General features: G+C 36.3%; 2 protein-coding genes across 4 annotated transcripts in view; both read right to left on the bottom strand.

Annotated features, from left to right (window-relative positions):
• The window catches only part of LOC149075456 (neprilysin-2-like), a 58,271-nt gene extending 42,553 nt beyond the window's left edge, over positions 1 to 15,718 (bottom strand). The window contains exon 1 of the mRNA XM_089242807.1: positions 15,551 to 15,718. Within this exon, the coding sequence (XP_089098933.1) occupies positions 15,551 to 15,611 (61 nt within the window). The 5' untranslated portion in view covers positions 15,612 to 15,718. The remainder of the gene's footprint in view (positions 1 to 15,550) is intronic.
• A 3,562-nt stretch (positions 15,719 to 19,280) lies between these two features.
• The window catches only part of LOC149075455 (neprilysin-2-like), a 63,249-nt gene continuing 61,632 nt past the window's right edge, over positions 19,281 to 20,897 (bottom strand). For all 3 annotated transcript variants that reach the window (XM_089242809.1, XM_089242810.1, XM_089242811.1), the window contains 2 exons: positions 19,816 to 19,892; positions 19,281 to 19,679 (listed from right to left, as the gene is read on the bottom strand). In XM_089242809.1, coding sequence (XP_089098935.1) covers positions 19,580 to 19,679; positions 19,816 to 19,892 — 177 coding nt within the window. In that variant the 3' untranslated portion in view covers positions 19,281 to 19,579. The remainder of the gene's footprint in view (positions 19,680 to 19,815; positions 19,893 to 20,897) is intronic.

The following is a 20,897-nucleotide window of genomic DNA, read 5'->3' as shown; positions in this document are numbered from 1 at the left end:
CCGCAACATGTGAAACCACAGGCCACACCGCTGCGTTCTTGCAGTTCGGAAGAGAACTCCGAACTATGGATGACGCTAGACACGATATACGAGCGGTCTTGGCCAACGATAACTTCGTACCTGAGATCACCCCTTACCTCAAAAGCTTTTCGCGTTCATTATGGACAAACTGAAAGATTCAATCAGTGAGAAACAACACCAACGAAAGGGATATGCAGATCAAAATAGAAGAAAAGGGACCTGTTTACAATCCCGGTGATCGAGTATGGGTCAACCAACACCTATTGAGCAACGCTGTAAAATGCAAGACGAACAAGTTTATGCCTCGAAGAGACGGGCCTTACATCGTCTTATCCCAGAGATCCCCATGTACATATGAAGTGGCTAATCCATCTCAACCACAAATACCGCTTGGAGTGTATCATACATCAGCACTTCGACCCTGCGACAACATTGCACAGACACCGGTGATGCCTCTGCGTCGACGAGGCCGTCCTCCGAAAAAGTCGTAAATTGATCTACCTACGAGTCATCGTTCTCGTGAAGAATGAACTACATATATATTATTTTTGAAAATATGTGAGATTTTTTTTTTTCTTTTTGCCCTCCACTATTGAAATGTGTTCGTCAAATATTTTTGATTGTTTATATGCACCGTATTGTTTATGTTTGAAGACTCTTCCTGGTTTTATACCGAGATGGTTTCATGAAACCAGAGGGGGAGTCTGTGACGGTCAAGGCCGACCGTATTCATGAATATAGGTGGCGTGCCGAGATTCGCTCTCGTGGCAGTCGTGTTCGAGAGTAATGGGGAACGGGGAAGTTGTTATGTCGCCCACGCGGTGTGTGTTTTGTTCTAAGCCGGATTTTCCCTCCGATGTAAATTTATAGTCCCTTTTTGAAAATAAATATAGTAGTTTCAACCCTACGAGGCTACAGTCTTAATAAATGACATCGTTACACACATATTGGAATCATTGCTTTGTGATCTATGAAACATAACAAATATTAAATATCAGCCTTAAAAAAACCGTTGAGCTGAATAATTTTCTTTATTTCGGTGGTGACAAGGATAGTTTTTTTTAATGGGGGAGCGCATTCTATTGTATTTCACCTCAACAGACCTGTTGTTTTTCTGAGCATAGCATTTCGATATCTATGCGGAATGACATTTAACTTTGAAAAACCGGGCACACCCCACTTTATATTTAAGCAGTCACGAGCTGTTTGGAATCTATTTTTTATTCAGCACTACGGAAAAAAATCCCAGAGAGATATCGAAGTGTTCCCGAAGGATGTATGTGTCCGGAATTTTATTAAATAATAAATAACATGGAGCAGCTTCCAAAAAAGCCATTAAAAGTAAATTAATTAGTGGCTTCAACAATTACCCATATATCGATATCATGACTTCAAAATATAAATGTAAGGTAATCTGGTTCAGGAAAAAAAAATGATTAATCTAGAAATCTCGCATACAATACTCGTGTGATTGGAATGACAAAATAACATATTACTTTATAGAGTATGGAGAATTTTTTTCTTGCGTGGCAAAAAAACTCTGTGTACCTGGAAGCATTCTCAGGCATATGGAGACTCTAAAGATTCATATTTTGTAAACTTATTCACCATGAAAAAATGGTGCCTTTATTCACAGGGGCAACTTAAGAAAGGGTGGAAGAAGTATGATGAACTCGGGTGGCAGGTTGATAGGCGTTGAAATTGAAAATTCTTACAGTAAAAATTCCCATGACATCACACTTTTGTTGAGCCATAATTCAACAACGGAGAAGAAAACTTGTGAGAATACAGACAGGGTATAAAAACAAAAGTGCAATCTAACAGGAGCGGCTCCAGACGGAATCTCTACCCGTGTGGGACCTATTTTTTGAGCTTCCTGCCTATTCCCTCCCCATGGGCCCACATAAGGATTCGGGCCCCTGGCTGAAATCTTTCAAGGGTCCGCAAGCCAGATTTTTCATGGGGGCCACTTCTACAATTAATTTATAGTGTGAAAAAGAAAAACGATACGGGTAGAAAGTCCCGGGCCCCCAAGCTGGAGCATTGTCAGCTCTACTCTTTTTTTGGGGGGGGGGCCCCCTCCCTCACAACTTATCCAACACCTAACAAAAAAAACTTTTTCTTTTCAATTTTTTTTCGTCCTTTTATCTTGGATTTGACGCCCGCCCCCCCAGAGAGGACAGAAATAATCTTCTTTGATTTTTTTTAGTTCAATTATGAATCAGAAAGTGAGACCTAACATCACGAACATATTGCACGATAACAATGGTTAAAAAATCAGATCGCCGAAGCTGCCTTTAGGGGCGGAACATCAGGCTTCGCACCCGGTGGCAGGTAAACTCGAGAAGCCCATGCCTCTATTAGTCACTTTTGTCCATAAGCACAACCAATAAAAAGGATAAAAATAAAATTTTATCAGCAAAAGTGTGTTTTTTTCTAGAAAATATTGAAATATAGTACAGTATAATAATGCATGTAGGAAACATCACTGAATTGGAACTCCTGCTGTCGCCTGTCAAATAAAATACACAACCTTTTATAATTGTTCGATTGCAATTGGTGATCGGCTTTCGATTAATACTTAACACATAAAAACCAATATGGTATGATATGAAACGTATTTTTGAGTAACAATATAAATTAAATTATCCCGTTTGCTTCGGAATTTTAACAGTTGTTCTTTGTTTGCTGTAAAATAAAACAAGTAAAACCCACATAGAGGTATCAAGCCTCCTTGGGTTTTTGTAAATGTGCTCAAGAGGATCCAGACCAGAAACACTTTGATTCTGGTTTGTATCATCTTCGAGTGCTATTCCAAAGAGACAAAAGTTCCTCGTATTCGGGTTTACTTGTGTGTTATTTTACAGCAAACAAAGAACAGCTGTTAAAATTCCGAAGCAAACGTGATAGCTCTTAATTTATATTTTTGTTTAAAAAATATTTTTTTTGATATCATACCACATTGTTTTCTTTATGCGGTACATTAGTCGGTAGCCAGTTTCCAATTTCAATCGAAGAATTGCAACAGTTGTATTTTTTTTATTTGATAGGTGACAGCACGAGGTCAGCGATGCTTTTACATGCAATATAATACAGCCAACCCTCGGTTTACGAACTTAATTCGTTCGTAAAGTCGGTTCATAAACCGAAAAATAATAAATAAATAATAAAAACCGAATAAATAATAAACCAAAATAATTTTTTCCACACGAATCAGTGTAAGATGGGATAATTTGCTCTTGGAACCCCAAAGAATTCTAGTGTGAATTTTTACAAGACTATGTTCATGTAGGCGTGGCGAGGGGGGACCAGACCCCCAAGCCCCCCCCCCCCGAAATGTGAGAAAATGACCAAAAAAGGGAAAAAGATGGTCAAATCTATTGTTCTATCACTTTGGTCCCCCCCCACTAACGAAATTTCTGGCTACGCCCCTGCATGTGCATATCGTGTAAAACCAATTGAAACCATCATTGCCGTTTCGAAAGAAAAGAAATTTAAAGGGCACATTTCATGTTGGAATAATATTTTTCTTTTCCCCACGAGCACCTTGGTGCTCATCATGCCCCTCCCCCTACCGGAGCCAGCTCCCCCCCCCCCCAGACTGAGATTTTTATGGGAGGCCTTCTTCATATTGAATTTATAGCGGAAAAAAAAAAATGAAATGTGCCCCGGATCCCGTGCTAGTGTCCTGCCAGCCCTACCTTTGCATTATATTCCTCCACTCCCACTTCTGTATACACTTTACTGACATACAGTGAAATCTATATCAGCACTGTTAATACCACCAGAAAATGCGCTTTATGTATTTATTCACCGCAAAAAATTATAATTGATTAGTTTATTAATAAAACTCACTAAGATGCATTGCTACTGTTGAGAAGTTCACCGCATTGCACTTTTGTCTCTTACACGGAAAGTAGCAATACCATTGGCTTTAGCTTTCGCGATCCTTTAGTGCAAAATATCGATGTTATTAAACGCCTTCAGAAGAACGGAAACAAGTGTTGAAGTTAAAACTGAATTCAAAATTATTTTGAACGAAATAGAAAAAAAATAGCGCTATAGCTGTTTCATAAATCCCCTAAGAAATGTCGTTATAGAGAGAGGGATTGATCGTAGTAAAGGTTATCGTTGCATCGGTGTCGTGCCCTGTGCGACCAAGATGGATATTGTCGTGCCCTGAGCGACCAAATCCTTCTGCATTCTTTACTTGGACAAATACTTTCTTTTGTGAAATCTTGCTGAATAGAGTAATCTTTCGATTAGATTTCCTTTCTTCCTTTTGTATTGAAACTTCCCTCATATCACCAAAATAAGTGGAACTATAGGAATACAGTTCATTTGTACGACCTTCTTGAATATCTCCTTTATGGGATTTTCTCATTTATACGACGCATAGTGGGGTATTTTACCCTAAAACATGGCCAAAATTATTTTTACATTTTCAGTGCACTATTTTGAGCTACATCACCAACTCTGGCCATATCGCTATTTACTGCCATTAGTGAGATGGGTTTGAAGTGAAAGCGCTGTTTATAGGTGGTCGCCTCGAGTTCGCTAAGAAAAATATCTTATCTGTATCCTCCTTTGGGTTCGAACCCGGACAACAATCTTTACGATGGTAGACGAGCATCTTGCCACCATGCCACTCGGGCACTATTTTGAGCTGATATGTCGACTAATTTATCGTTAAAATACTAAAAGAAATAATTTTGCTGGATAAATTACATAAAATAGGAACATATATGGCAATATATTTTGACATAAATTATATAATTCTCTCAATAATGAGGGAAATTCTTCAATAAAGAAGAAAAAATCCAATCGATGTAAATTTGTTATAAAATGTTAATTATAAATTCGGAGGGGAAAGGTAGTCATATCTAATTTACTTTTTATTTTAATAAAAAATAAATATTTTCCTCTGTACGCAAAATTATCCCTTAAAATTTTGGAGAGGAGTGAAATTACTCTTGAAGATAATTTTTTCTGATAACACTGGTCATAATTCCTCCCTGTAGATTTTAATGTTAAAATTTTTCATTTATACGAAAAATAACTTCAATTACGTCGACTCTGACTGGAACGCCAACATGGCCGGAGATGCGGGGGGGGGGGCGTGGAAATGTTTGAATTCCTTGAGCTACGTTAATAATTTCGCGTAGTTCGATTCCTCAAGTTAGTGAGGAAAAATAAAAAATTAAAGTGTGTGAAGCACTACTAAAAAATTCGCGTAGACTTTCGTGGACGCATCCGCAAATTTGCATGTAAAAGAATGTATTTTAAGTCTACATTATTTGAGCAAACATTAGCAACATTAGCTTAACATGAGCAAACATTAGCAACATTAGCTTAACATGAGCAAACATTAGCAACATTAGCTTAACATGAGCAAACATTAGCAACATTAGCTTAACATGAGCAAACATTAGCAACATTAGCTTAACATGAGCAAACATTAGCAACATTAGCTTAACATGAGCAAACATTAGCAACATTAGCTTAACATGAGCAAACATTAGCAACATTAGCTACATTAGCAACATTAGCTACATTAGCAACATTAGCTTAACATGAGCAAACATTATTTCTCATTGTTTGAATCATCTCTATTAGCCGAGAAATTGCGCAACCAGTTCTCGACCGAGTTTAAATTGCATTCGAGATAAAATGAAAAATTTTCACTTAAAAATTCTGATTGTCACTGCTGGAGAAGTTCCACACAATTTTATAGATTTCATTTGAAATCATATTTTATTATTGTCACAGATTTCAAGACAGTGCATTTATTAGTAAAAGACAGCGGATTGAAATCAATTCTTCGAGAAAAAAATTTCAACATGGCAAATAGGTCCTGAATACACATGTTACTAAAGTGCACGAAAGTATCATGCTTTCGTGATACGTAGTAGCATGTGTATCACCGGCCATATGCGAGATTATATTATTATTTAATTGATTTATTTAATTTATTTATATTGATTTATTCAATTTATTTATATTGATTTATTCAATTTATTTATATTGATTTATTTAATTTATTTATATTGATTTATTTAATTGATTTATTTAATTGATTTATTTAATTGATTTATTCAATTGATTTATTTAATTTATTTAATTGATTTATTTAATTTATTTATATTGATTTATTTAATTTATTTATATTGATTTATTTAATTGATTTATATTGATTTATTTAATTTATTTATATTGATTTATTTAATTGATTTATATTGATTTATTTAATTTATTTATATTGATTTATTTAATTTATTTATATTGATTTATTTAATTTATTTATATTGATTTAATATTCTTATTTACATTCGTAATATCGTATTATTTATGAGTTAGGAAGGTAGTCTTGATACTTGATTTTATTGAAGAATAAAAATTCAAGTTGGTTTGATTGAAAATCCATAGAAAAAAACGGGACATTTTTCCAAAAAGTCGGGATAGTAAAAATTACGTGAAAATATGGGGATGTTCAGAGAAATACAGGACATATAGTCATCCCACATATATCAGCAAAATTGAAAAATAATTTTATTATAATAAATGTGTATAAAAGGCTACATGGCAACCATGGAAATATTAAAAGTATAAATTGCGTTTTTCAACTGCACACTAATTTATAGCATATTATCAGTAGGGTAACCACGTGTCTCTTATTTTACGGGACATTCTCGTACTTTCACGCAAAGTTGGCCGTTCCGACTTTATACAATTTGTGTATTTATTTCAACAATGTGAATTTAAAATTTTTACTGAAATTGTGAATGAAGGTAACTTTAATAATTTATAAAATATTTTGATAATTATGGCTATAATTATTAAATTCTCATCTCATGTGTTTTCCAAAATAAACATTTTTTCGGTTAATTAGAGTTCAATTCGCTGCAATTTCTAGTATCCCGTTATTGCTCACCCTTCGTTAATTTTTCAGAAATTTTAAAACAGTTGGTAATTTTGCCAACATCTTCAGTGATGTCCCGTATTTTTCTAACGAAATATGCTTACCACGCCATGATGAACGATTTTTTTCATGAAATTTTTTTTTACATTGATTTGTAGTAGTTCAAAATGTCATTTAATCATTTTTGTCGTACCACGGTCATTTTATGCACACGAGAGCTAATTAGACCAGGACCTACAATTTATTGTCGACTCCGAACGACGGACTTTTTTTTTCATACAAGTTTCTGACAAAGACGAAACAGGTATCGAACTCGCGACACCTCAAAACATTAGTTATAAACCGCTACTGTCTGAAAACGGGACGTTTGGCCACCTTTTATGAATCTGTAACAAAAAGCTATTCTGCACTGAATCATACGAGCGTTTAAAATACGGCCAATTCAGTCAGGTATTTGATATTTAAGACTTATTCACTCCGAAAATTAAATTCACTTAGCACTCTGCGAACGTGCTCGACATTGTTCACGAGCTTCCACAAAATTGAAATGTAGGAAGGGGGGGGGGGTTCCTTTTTCAAATTGGAACTTTTTACTTTTTTTTTCCTTGAAATTAAAAAAAAAATCAATAACGACGCTCACATAGGTAAAAATTGAATAATTTCAATTGAATGGACATCTTACTATTGGTTTGATATACTGTCATATTTATGTTAAGTTTTCACAAAACTGTAACGACTGTTAATTATAATGAGAGAGACTAATGACTGAGTTTTTTCTATGTTACGTTATTGAATGGCTGTAGCGAAAGTGTTTGTGAAACACTGAACTTGTCATCGTCTCATCGAAATCGTCAAATATGATCATATTTTAAATATAACGGATAACAAATTTTTGACCTACTTTTTTACTCATTTTCATCAAGTTTTTATACTACCGCAACTGTCTTTGGAGTTTAGTGAGGAAACAGCTTGTCAAACGATGTGATGGGCTGAATTTTAAATATTGTATTCTCCACAGGAACATTTTGTTGTGCGGAAACCCTAAGTTATGAAAATAATATCTGAAGAACTTATAGCGGCAAACCCTTTCTGATCTCTAAGTACCTTAAGACACGAGACACACCGTTGAAAACTGCTGTCTTAATTGATATTACAGCCATACTTCGGTAAAATGTCCGAATAAAAATGATTTCATCTCTCTCTCAGCGGAGTAACATAATAACGAAATTTTTTTTTTACAAATTGTACTAGCGGGACCAAAAGAAAACAAAAAATCGGAGTTACGTGATTTTCTTTGAAAAATGTACATTTCTGAATTTCTTAAATCATAACCTCCGGATTGCTCATGTAGTAGAGATAATTTAGTGATAACCAAGTAAAGACTTGTTTTATTCCATCAGAATCTTCCGCCAATCTTGAAAATATGCACTTATTCTGAAAATTCTTCATTTTTATGCATTCATGCACATTAATTCTAAAAAGAGGTCAAAATATGTAAATGCATATAATCCGGAACCTAATCATAACAAATTTATATATAAATAGTGCAAAAAAATCAAAAATAAAAGGGTCAATTCTTCCTTCTCCCGCTAGGTGACCGTCATTAAATTGAGTTGTACAATAACTGAGAATGGCCATTAAAGCAGTGTTTCCCAAATTGGGTAAAATTGTCCCTGGGGGGGGGGGTGATGGATAGTCCGGAGGCTGCAGAAGCTATGGATATAGTATAGGATCCTATGGGTGGGCTTGAATTGGGAGCGATGAGAAAGAAAATTTTTGAGGGGTGGGGAAGATGGACCAAAAACTTTGGGAGGATAGGAATAGAGACGGCCACTCTTGAGAAAATTTGTTCTTGAGTAGGGGTGACCCACCTGTGGAAATTTTACTCCTTCTAAGAAAATGCAATGGAACCTCTTCTATACGTCTCCTATTACGTTTCTAATCTTGCCCGTTTATGACATTTCACTTCAATTGCGATTCATCCCTATACTATACATTATCCCTGTATACAGGGCTTGATTTCTGCATGGGTAAGTGGGGCATTTGCCCAATGCTATTATAACTTTGAGGCCGCGAAATTCAAACAACATATGTTCACTGACAAATTATACATCTATGATCCTTGTTGCCAGGACTTCCCAATTTCTGCTTTACCCAGGGCCTCTTCATATTGGAACCGGACCATACCTGTATACACTTCAATTACTCGACATTTTCACTTCTACTCGAACCCTTAAGTTTCAGGGAAACGACACCATTTCTATCGATCGAATCCACGTAATTTTTAGTTGGTGAAAACGCGTCACTAAGAGAGAAATAAATACTTTCTTCATACATATTACAACCGAAAAAGCCATAAAATTTAACATGATTGACCAATTCAATGGTTTTTGACTGAAATAATTATTCAGCCGGATATGAATATTTTACAGAGGACATTTACGTGACACTTTAACCCTATATTTATTAGGTGTTTCTGAGAATTTCGCCAGGCGTAAAAAGCCCTAAAAAACGGATTTTAATTGTTTGAAATGCGGAATGTGTCCACGATGCTAATCCTGGAGTGTATTGAAAGAATTTGGGAGGGTACTGCGCAGGATCGACATTTGGAGGGGGCGCAAAGGCTTGAAAACGCAAAAAATTTTCCCGAGAAATTTTGAGAGTTACCACCCTTTTCAACGAGCATTTAAATTAACAGAAATTGGTTAATATAACGTATAAAGGGTATTTTCTTTTGATATTTAAATTTTTTCACCTTAATATTACAGTTTTTCCTAATTTTATGTCGGCTGTGAGGAGCACGGGGCTGCTGAGCACCCCTGCTTACGCCTTTGGGTACAGGAGTGCTAATAGAAAACATATGCACACTATCAGTTCTTTGTTTAAAAACATTTTTCAAGAACGGAACTCGATGCGTTATCTACCATTTGCTTAGAAGCCAAACAGCAAAGCAAACAAGGATGAGACATTTTATAAATAGGGTTTAAAGAAGTGTTTCTCAACCGCCGGGCCCTGACCTCATTCAAACCGGGCCGCGACTGATTAGCGTTTCATTTTTTCTTATTCATTTTCCGTTGTTCACGTATTTGACTGGGCCTTCGACTCACAATAATGAATGAAACCGGGCCGCGGGCTCGGAAAGGTTGAGAACCACTGGGTGAAAAAAAGGACTTTTTTTTTTCCTTTTAAATCTTGAAAGAAATAATGCAAGAGTGTTTGAGACTTTAGCAATGGTAATTTTATGGCAATTTGAGTACTGTATTTTGAGTAATTTATAATATAATTTCAAATTATTTAATATAATATTTGGTGGACTATATATATAATAATTTCTTCTCAAGTATGAGAGAGAGAGAGAGATTTTGAATCCAAACCACTGAATTTTTGCAAAATTTTCTCTGAAAAACGTCTGTATAAGGGAAGGAAGGGGGAGGGGGTGTCCTTTAAAAAAAAATCCAATTGTAAAATTGGTAAAAAGGTTTCGTCGTATAAATGCCGTTTCCGCATTTATACGACGTTTAGGTCAGTTTTTAGCATCATGATGCTACAAAGTACCGTTTATCCGACGCATTTTATAAACGAAGTTCTATTACATCGAGCCTATGTGTGAGGCCTTCCCCCAAATATTTTCTATATGTTTACGTTTATGTGTATTACACACAACGTTTTTTTTTTTTAATTCGCTGTCGAATTTATTGCACTGACATAACATATTCGGAATTTTTTTTAAAGAATAAGTAAAAAATTTAATTATTTTGTTTTAAAATACCGTTAACTATATGTTGTAGAGGACTTTCTTTGTAAAAAAAAATATTTGCGACAATATTGTCGCTAAGCAACGTGTATATATAGTACTTAACATAAGATATGATTTCAAATTTACACATTTCAACACGACTGAGAAATTACAAGCAATTTTTCGAAATTAGAATTCCCAGAGAATATCAATCAAACTGCTTTCATTTTGAAACTTTTTGTAATTCCAGAAGTATGCTAGAATCACTCTTACGCTATTTCTACGTCGAGCCAGCAGCAATAACCTCATCGGCAATGGTCGCGGAGATCCGGAACGCGATTATTCATCTGAATGAAAAATCTGGTTCAACCGCTCGGAAGATCCGCCAATATCTGCGGACTGAGAGAGGTATAAATATGGCGAAGAACGGGTCGCTGTTGAAAAAATCTCTTGCGGCGGAAGCCAAAGCCCGGCGACTTCACAAACCATCATCGCAACGGTACAAGATTGTTTCGGGAAAAATCCCGAAGAACCTCAACGCAGGTCAGAAGCAGGCGAAGGCACAGAAGAAAATTCTGAAAGAGGCGAAGAGGATCCGAGCGGACACGAAAAAGCTGGCCGCACAAATTAAAGCGTTGAATGTATTACTCGTCAAACAGCAAAAGATAAAGAAACTTTGAGGTCCAGCGAGTTAGGGAGACATCTCAATGCTCAATAACCTCCTTTGCAAACGTCTGTGTGCTCAACCTCCCTTGCAAAATTTATATATATACAACGTTGCACCATATAGCTAAATATTTACCGAGTTAATTAGGGAATGTTGGTGCTCAAAAAACTCCCTCAAATCTGATACATTGTAATCGTGCATTATCCGAAGTTTTATAATCATATGTTTATAACATGTTTTTTTTAATGTTTTTTAACCTGCATATTGTTTGATATATAATACACAGCTTTTCTTTGACTATTTGTGTCATGAGTCATGGTGTTTTACAACAACTAATTACTTTTTATTTAAGTGCAAATTGATTGATTAAAACCATTCACACAAATTGATTAATTATTTTAAACACTTTTAAGATATTAATTAATTTAAAACCCTTTTAGTCAATTTTATGAGTTGAATTCATTATTATCTTACGGTCTTGACGGACTGTTAGAACTTTTTCCCTTCTGGTACCGTATTAATAACGCACAGAAATCAAAAGATGTACGTCATTTCAACATCAGTCATACCTCGGTATAACGTCACACCTGAGGACCGAATAAATATGACTTCATTAACGGGGTGATTTACTAACGAGTAAACGTTTTGCCAGCTAAGCTAGCAGGACTAAGAAACTGATATATTATAGACGTGTTGACGTTAAGAGGGGTTGAAGTGATACCGAGGTCTTACTGTATATGAATGATTCCCAAGAGGGTGAGCCACATGGCTCTCCCATGAAGGAAGGTCCCACAGAGCTCCAGGCTGAAGTCTCGGGAGGAATTTTTTTCCAGTTTTTTACCATACAAATTCAGAACAGGTGAGGGGGGGGGATTGGGAAATCCTCCCCTGATACCCACAAAACATCTCAATCCAGAAGCCTTGTTCGATGACGTGGGGGCCCATTGCTGAGAGATACTTTGCAGATAAATTACACTGGTGAAATAAATTAAGAGAATTTGCATATTTTATCGAATTTCAAGCAAAGAACTGAACTGAATGTAAAACCACTGCTTCTAGACAAAAATGCAAATCTTGTACGTCAAATACGTAAGCGTACACGTGTGTGTAGGCGGAGCCAGTAGAGAAACAGGCTTTATAAGCGCGCGTAAGTTAAGACGCATTTCGTTCGCTAGCACACCTCGGCGAATTTCTTGGTGTTATTTTGCAGCAATCGGTTAATTTCATATTGTAACAGCAAAAATGGATGGTTCATTTTAATGGATGATAGCGTGAGGCCACATAGAGCTCTTCTGCTCGACGATTTTCAGGAAAGTGAGGATATTCGCCGGATGGATTGGCCAGCCAGATCTCCAGACCTTAACACTATAGAGCATGTCTGGGACGCTCTGGGGAGGGCAATTGCAACTCGCAACCCCCCCCCCCCTCCGGGAACCATCCAGGGAATGAAAACAGCGTTGCTGAACGAGTGGGACCAATTGCCACAGGAAATGATAAACTGCCTTATTTCAAGTAGGAAATCACGCTGCGAGACCTGTATATCTGTAAGAGGGGACCATACCCCCTATTAACCCATCTTTTTGTTTATTCTGCAACCGCTGTTTCATGCCTTCCGACTCCAACGAGTGTTACGCACGATCATGCGTGTGTATTACAATTATTGAATGGTTATTTGTTTTGTATTGTATCAATGTACGTACATATTAAATTTAATTATAATCGGTACCGTAGTTCTAGAGATAATCGACCAAGTCTGCAAATTCTCTTAATTTCTTACACCAGTGTATATTGAATGAACAGTATATTGAACTGTATTTTTATAGGGCTGTGAATGTGTTCAATGTTTGTTGCAGCACTTTCTGGATGCTGCGGACAGGGCCGTAACTAAGAGTGTAGATTATTGCTGTTGAGTTGGGGGGGGGGGGGGCTGAAACAAATGTAGTTTTACATCATCTCCACAGTGTAAAAATCGATGACTCTGAACGATAGTTTTTGTTTCCCCTAAAATTTGTCGTCCTCTCAAAATTGCTGCCCAGGGCCAAAAGTTTTTGTTTAAACATCACAGCGTTTTACACAACGCACGTTATTTTTCTGCAATGACTGATGAAATATACTGATATTCAAATAAAACTTAATTTCTTTGAAATTTATTTCCTTTTCCCTGGGCCGACGGAGCCATTCCCGTATATTCGGGACGACCAGCAAATTTCAGCCCCCGTCAGTGTTTTCTTCATGTGGGTGCCTCTGCATGACTCCCCCCTCCGCATTGGTGCGGCTGACAGGGCTCCAGCCCGGGATGATTCTTGTCATTTTTTTTACTTTTCACGCTGTAAATTTACTTGTTGGGGCCCGCCAAAGATCCCAGCTTTGGCGCCCTGCTACAGAATGTGAGGCCATGCCACGGCGTAGCGATTAAGCTCTTTATGGGGGCAATACATCTAAGTGAATTTTATTAATCAATTAAATTATTTTTGCGGTGAATAAATACCCAAGAACGCTTTTTTTTTCTTTGTTGGTACTAACGACGCGATTCAGAAAAGATGCCAACAGCGACAGAAACTTCAGGGCATGTGATGATAATGTTGCCTCTCGATATAACACACACACACAATAATCCTATATTTTTGGTCCGCAATCGTTATATCGAGGTTTCATTGCATTTCATTCAGTTATTGTTTATCTGTCTCGGTGTTATTAGTCATACAGTATTTTGTCAAAAAATTTTCGGCCTGGGCTCCAAATACAAATACAAATACAACGCCACAACAGGCAAAATGCCCAACGAGGTGGCTGATAAAAAGATGCCCAGAACTCGATAAGTAAAATATGGCTCTCGGAGTGTACTTGTTTCGGTTTCACGGTCTTCTCCCCAACCCGCAAGGGTAAAAGGCTTATATCCCGGGAGGGACAGAGCCTGGGTTGTGTCTGGTCTGTCGGTTTCACGGTCTATTTTTTTAACCTTTCTTTTCCTTCTGCATCGTCTGGAAGCTCCTTCCCGAAGGGTCACGTTCAAACAAAAGAAGAGATGCTTCTAGTTTTCCGACAGTGGGAACAACAAAGGACCAAAGCATCTCCACTCCAGGGTTTCAAGAGATGCATGCCTTCGGGCAGCTACGATTGGCACCGAGGGAGAATGATAATTGGACATCGAGTGTCGTTGTTGACCGTGAGAAAAGTACTACAAATTGCTACAAAAAAAGACAGCCAAGGACAAGTCGATTGCGATTTTAAAAAAATATATTGAAATAAAATTTTGAGCAGATTTTTTTTACTAAACTTTGTTTTGGGGGCCAATTTTTTTAATCATAAAAATTGTTTTTTCGAGCCAAATATGGGAAACATATAAACACGTATTTTTTTTTTGGGGGGGGGGGAAGGGGGCTGAGAGTCCCAAAATTATTGGAGGGGCTTGGGCCCGTAGGCCGGATACAAGTTTACGACTATGGCTCCTTGGATCTTTGAAGACCGGACACACCCCGCTTCACAACTCAGACTTTGTTTGCTGTAAAATAACACAAGTAAAACCCGCATAGAAGACTTTTTGTAAATGTGGTCGAAGAGGAGCCAGACCAGAAACACTTTGATTCTGGTCTGTATCATCTTTGAGTGCAATTCCAAAGAGACAAAAGCTCCTCTTTGCGGGTTTTACTTGTGTGTTATTTTACAGAACTTTCGATTAACAAACTAATAAGGTAGGAAGAGTCAGAGTGAGGGGAGTGTTCACTGCAAAAATAAGCATCAATCATTGATATGGCGCATAACGTAGATCCAGATAATGTAAAAAAAAGTAGTAATTCATTCGTTTTAGGTCTTATGATATTTTAAACGTTCTGAATCGGTGCCTCTGAGAGATATACACGATTCCCACGCATTTCAAGTTATACACATTAATATTATACTTCACTGATGTTAACACATCTTCAAGTTTGAGTATATAACTCGCTGAGTTATTTGATTGATGATTTAATGCAAATATTAATAATTATTAATATGTGTCCCAAAAGCATTTTTCGAAACTACCCTTCCATTAGCGGAAATTCGGAACTTCTGGCCAACCATAATTAGGCCAAAGAAGTGAAGTTATAGGCTGGTTTTGAGCGGTCGAACCAATGGATTTGAATCTCTTCTCCTAATTACTTTGCCACGCATGTGTCTAGTATTTAAAGAGTTTTTATTTCACTAGTTTCCGAATGGATTTGCTACTTACCGAAGAATAGCACCTGCAGCTGAAAGAAAACTAAAACTAGTTTTCTATTGAGACTAGACATAATTCACAAATACAAATACACAGATACTGTGAAAGCCGCTGCTGCTGCTTTGCTTATAAAAGAGTCCGGATTATATCCAAGTCACCCTGGAAGAAGTATAAAGTGTTATAATCCGGCAAATATGTAATGTTTTATAAGTTACATACGGTTTATTATTTGGTAACTGCACGTGTATTCCGATTATCTGTCGAAGCAGCTGTGTGATCATCCAGAAAATCGAAAGGTTGACATGACCTAACATGTGCCTGGGAGTTGAAGGCATTTCACTTACATGGTACGACAAGAACATGAAGTGTTTGCTGTCAAAGCTTCAAAATGGTAAAAAAGCGAGAAGGTCAATTCAATAGTTGGTATGACAAAAAAAAAAAAAGAAGAGGTCTGATTTCTCGAATAATGATGATCAGCAGATGTTCACAGAGAACGCGCAAGTTATTTTCTACGTATATATACAGTCGAGCCCCGATTTAACGCCACCATTTGTTTCGCAGAATTCTGGCGTTATATCGAATCACGGTTTTACACATTAGCCTAGAAATGGAAGATTTGTCCTCGCTGAAAATTTCTCGCGCTACGTGAATATCGGGAAGGAAGGGGGGTGCTATAACTGGGCTCGACTGTGTATACAAATTTAAAGCAAATACAAATAATACAAATAAAATACAAATTTCTGGGGGGGGGGATATGCGTGATAATTTAATATTCAGTCTTTAAATCTGATCCATCAACACTCTTTCATGGTTTTCTTCCCCGAATACTAGAATGACACTAGCGTACGCAGGATTTTCTCCAGGGGAAGGATTCATTTTTTTTTCACGGGAGGAGAATAGACTTTTTACTGTAAAAATACATTATGATCTCGATTCATGGAGGGGGTTCTAACCCCCGCCCCCCACATAAGTCAATGTAGCATGTAACATCATAAGCGGATGCAGTCTCTTCGAACAAGGGACGGATTTTCGACCTCCATCCTTCCGCCTTATGTTAGTAACTCAAATTTTTTTAGGGATGAGGGTGGGCGGAGTACGACTCTCCTCCCTCCCCCGTATCCACCTATGTGTAGCATGACATGATATCCCAAATTGTCACTTGACGCCAATAGGAACATTTTTAGAAATTAACACTTTGTCTCAAAACTGACGTGATAAAAATAGTCATTATGTCCACTTTAAAAACGTCAACTGGACATCAAGAAAAACGACCATGTCAGATATGTGCCATAAATATTACCATATGTAGACTAAATATTATAAATTTTGTCAGACAGATGGCGTTGTGGCGCTACTTGTCTTGTACAATTTTTATATTTTTATTTTATTTTTTATGCCACTTACTAGCTAGGCATTATCTAGTGTGTTCTTGTATTGGAGTTCAGTCTGGCTCCAACTGTCGACCGAACATGTCCTAAAAGTCTCTCTCTCTTCTATTAAATAACTAAAAAAAGAAAGGAGTCATGACTGTATGTTTCCGAAATAACAACCAGACACATCCACCAGCACTAGCATCACCATAGCGTCATTCCAGGAAACATGAAGATGGAGAATTCCGTGATTAGGATTCGAGCCCTAACTCTAAGTACTTGACCGTTCTAACCCGACGCCTCCACAAAACACGTAGGACTGTCGGCAGGGGCGTACACAGGATTGACCTTTGGGGAGGGGCACAAACATTTTCTTGCTGAAGCTATCATCATATTTGAAATCATCAAAAGCTATGCAGGGCACAACAAAATTTACATTCATCGCTGACGCTCTGATACTGTAATTAATCAGAAAGAATATTTTCTACCTCACAGGTGCAGTGACATATTTGCTGTATACCTTTCACAATGATTTCAAGTAAAAAATGAATCGAATGTGTGTGTGCGCATGAACAAATTTCCACTATTAATCCTTTGTTAAAAAAACAAAACGAAATGTTGCAAAATTTTTATCATTTATACATAAGGGAAGTAATTCCCTTTGGAGTCAATATACTTTTGCCAGCTCTCGTACAGCTTCAAGGATTATTGCTGAAAGCTAACATTTATCTATCGATCACCTATACCAGCGCTTCTCAACTTTTCTGAACCCCAAGGACCAGTAAAATATCTGAAACAACTCGACGGACCACTCGTGTCTCGTATTACGGGACATTTCTTTGGTTAATTTCGGTTCCATTTTTTTTAATTATACATTTGCCCCGTTTTTTTCAACGATGCTTATTTGAATTTGTAATATTTACTAAAGTCGTGAATACACACAGCGTTTTTGTAATACAGGGTGGACAAAAAGTCCATAGAAACTTTAAAAATTCATAAAAACTGGAAAAATATAAAAAACAGTTTGAAGGGTTAGTTAGCATCGCTAGGTCACGGGAATTTTTTTAAGACGGGGAAAAATAACTCATAAAAAAACAGCCGATAGGTGACACTGACGTACACAAGTCAAAGAAAACATAAGCAAATAACGAACATAATGTCCCTAAAATCGTTTATTATATCAGTATGTGTTCCTCATGACCACCACCACAGGGGATAACATATTGCAGGCGAGTCACAAATCCAGCAACGGTAGAGTGCAGTAGGTCCACGTACACGGTTTACAACAGTGAACTGATTGGGGATTAGGAGCGCAAGTTCTTATAAACGTCTCATTTTCATATTTACAACGAAGTAGCTTGTAACAGCGCCACCTATCGGCTGTGTTTTTTCCTGCCTTAAAAAAATTCCCGTGACCTAGCGACGCTAACCTTTCTCTCAAACTGTTTTTTATTTCGGTTATTTTTCCAGTTTTTATTCATTTTTGAAGTTTCTACGGCTTTTTTGCCCACCCTATATATAAATTATACTATGAAAAAAATAGAAAAAAATATATAAATGTCGATCTAGAATATTTATACTGATACAACATTTGTTTCCGCAAGTTCCCCAGCAGTTTTACTAAAAATTGGTGGTTATGCGTACTTCCGACAATATTTCTGACACCTATTGGCAAAGCCGCTTGTAACTTAACTCTTAATGCAGCTTTGCCTATTGGTGATGTCCCGCACTTTACTCTGTTTAAGATCCTACTTTGTTGTATTTTTCCCAATAGTATGGTCACCTGATCATTTGAGTTTTTTTTTATTGAAATACATTTTTGTTTTATCGATTTTTATAACAGCCCTTTATTCTCTCCTCCCCCTCAGCAATTTTATCAACAAATTTCATTTGAGAAAATAAATTGAATTTTTTTTTGGCAAAATTCCAATGATATCCCGTATTTTCCTAGATGATGTTTGTTGATTGAACCCATATTGCTAATTTAAATTACAAAGGTTGATAGTTTAATTAAGTTAGAATTAAATTACAGAGTCTGCCTGTGGACCACCCATGCCATCATCGTGGACCACATCTGGTCCGCAGACCATAAGTTGAGAAACGCTGATCTAAACAGTATTGCACTACATTGCTCATTATAATAATGCCCATCGATTAAAAACCAATCATGAATTTTATTAGCGACCATAAAAAAATAGTTTTGTTTGATAAATGGCAGCAGATCTGTTTCAATCAAATGTAGTTTCATGCACGGAGAAAATAATGTATTTGAATTTATGCTAAATTCGGAAGTGTTTACACACTTTAGTTCTACACATTGCGTAACCCCGAGTGATGATGCAAGTAATAAGTATAAACGAGACTTTCTTATTGTACGTTGGTGAACAGAGTTTATTTTCGCAAAAAAATGGTGTATTTTACAAGGAATGTCCAAAAAGGCACTATTGCGACACAAAAAATGAAAGACATCAATAATAATAATAATAACACGATTCGAACCCAGTCCATGTCTCCAACAACATTACCCTGAAATGTTCAGACCAAATAAATTACGTGAGTTTTCTCCAATATTCCTCATGTATAATTTTTTTTTTCTCTATCTTCTAATAAATTACAAACGATTTCACACAATTTGTTCTTTCCACGATGATATAATAGTTCCTCTTCTATTTCACCAAACTTGGCACTTGCTTTTGGGATTCATTCGAGATCCCGGATGACATTGGAAGTCCTTGGCGAATTCCGGGGCGTTCGAGAAAGGTCCGATGACCCTGAAAAATAATCTTTGTGTTAATCACGCTAGTAGTATAAGATGTGTCGATTATGATGTAATTTAATGTGTTAAAGTTTTCATTTATCTGTTGTAGAATATGTAAATTATATTATTAAAGTCAACTGATAAAGTACCTGAATTTAGGTGGACTGTGAGCTCCAGTTAAAATACGCAATTTCAATGACGCAGGTCTGTATTTTCCGCACCAAACCTACGAAAGTAAAACAAAAATTTGATTATAAGAAATTTTTTTTTATTCTCGAAAAAAAAGTGAAATTTTACTCTGCAAGAACGGTTTTGACAAAGGCTAAGTTGATGTCTAGGAATAAAGTGGTGATGGCATTTTCTTTGCAATTTGCATATTTTACGCCCTCATGAGGAGTGTTAGGTATTACGATTAATCGAGTCAAAAATTTCGCAATATTTGCGTTCAAGTATAATTTGCTTCGTTCGTGACATGGGATTGAAGCAAATCACCAATGGAAAGTTTACCACTTGAAACAGTGTACAGTCAATTCGCGATAAGTCGGACTCGGGCAAGTTTTCGAGAATGAAAGAAGTTTGAAAAATATCATTCACTAATCGAATGTAGGATTCAGTAATACAATTCAGTATTTGGCAATGAAATTTGGTATTTAGCAATGGAATTAAGAATTTGGTATTTAATAATATAATTTAGAATTTGAATAAAATTTGGCTTTCAGCAATGGAATTTAGAATTTGAATACAATTTGGCTTTCAGCAATGGAATTTAGAATTTGAATACAATTTGGCTTTCAGCAATGGAATTTAGAATTTGAATACAATTTGGCTTTCAGCAATGGAATTCAGAATTTGAATACAATTTGGCTTTTAGCAATGAATTTAGAATTTGGCCATAAAATTTACGATTTAGCAAGAGAATTTAGCGATAATATTTAGCATTTATCAAGAGAATTTATCATTTAACGATAATATTTAGCATTTAGCAAGAGGATTTATCATTATCAATAGAATTCTGAATTTAGCGACACAACTTGGCCTTTGGAAATAGAATATAGCATCTACCGAGAGAATTTAGCATTTTAGTAATAGAATTTAGAATTTAGCTATACAATTTAGAATTTAGCTATACAATTTAGAATTTAGCTATACAATTTAGAATTTAGCTATACAATTTAGAATTTAGCTATACAATTTAGAATTTAGCTATACAATTTAGAATTTAGCTATACAA

The sequence above is a fragment of the Pholcus phalangioides genome, unplaced genomic scaffold, assembly GCF_987345545.1.
Source record: "Pholcus phalangioides strain wild (caught in Gottingen) unplaced genomic scaffold, Ppha-v1.0 ptg000015l_1, whole genome shotgun sequence".
Classification (NCBI taxonomy): Eukaryota; Metazoa; Arthropoda; class Arachnida; order Araneae; family Pholcidae; genus Pholcus; species Pholcus phalangioides.
This window is presented reverse-complemented; position numbering and strand designations above follow the sequence as displayed.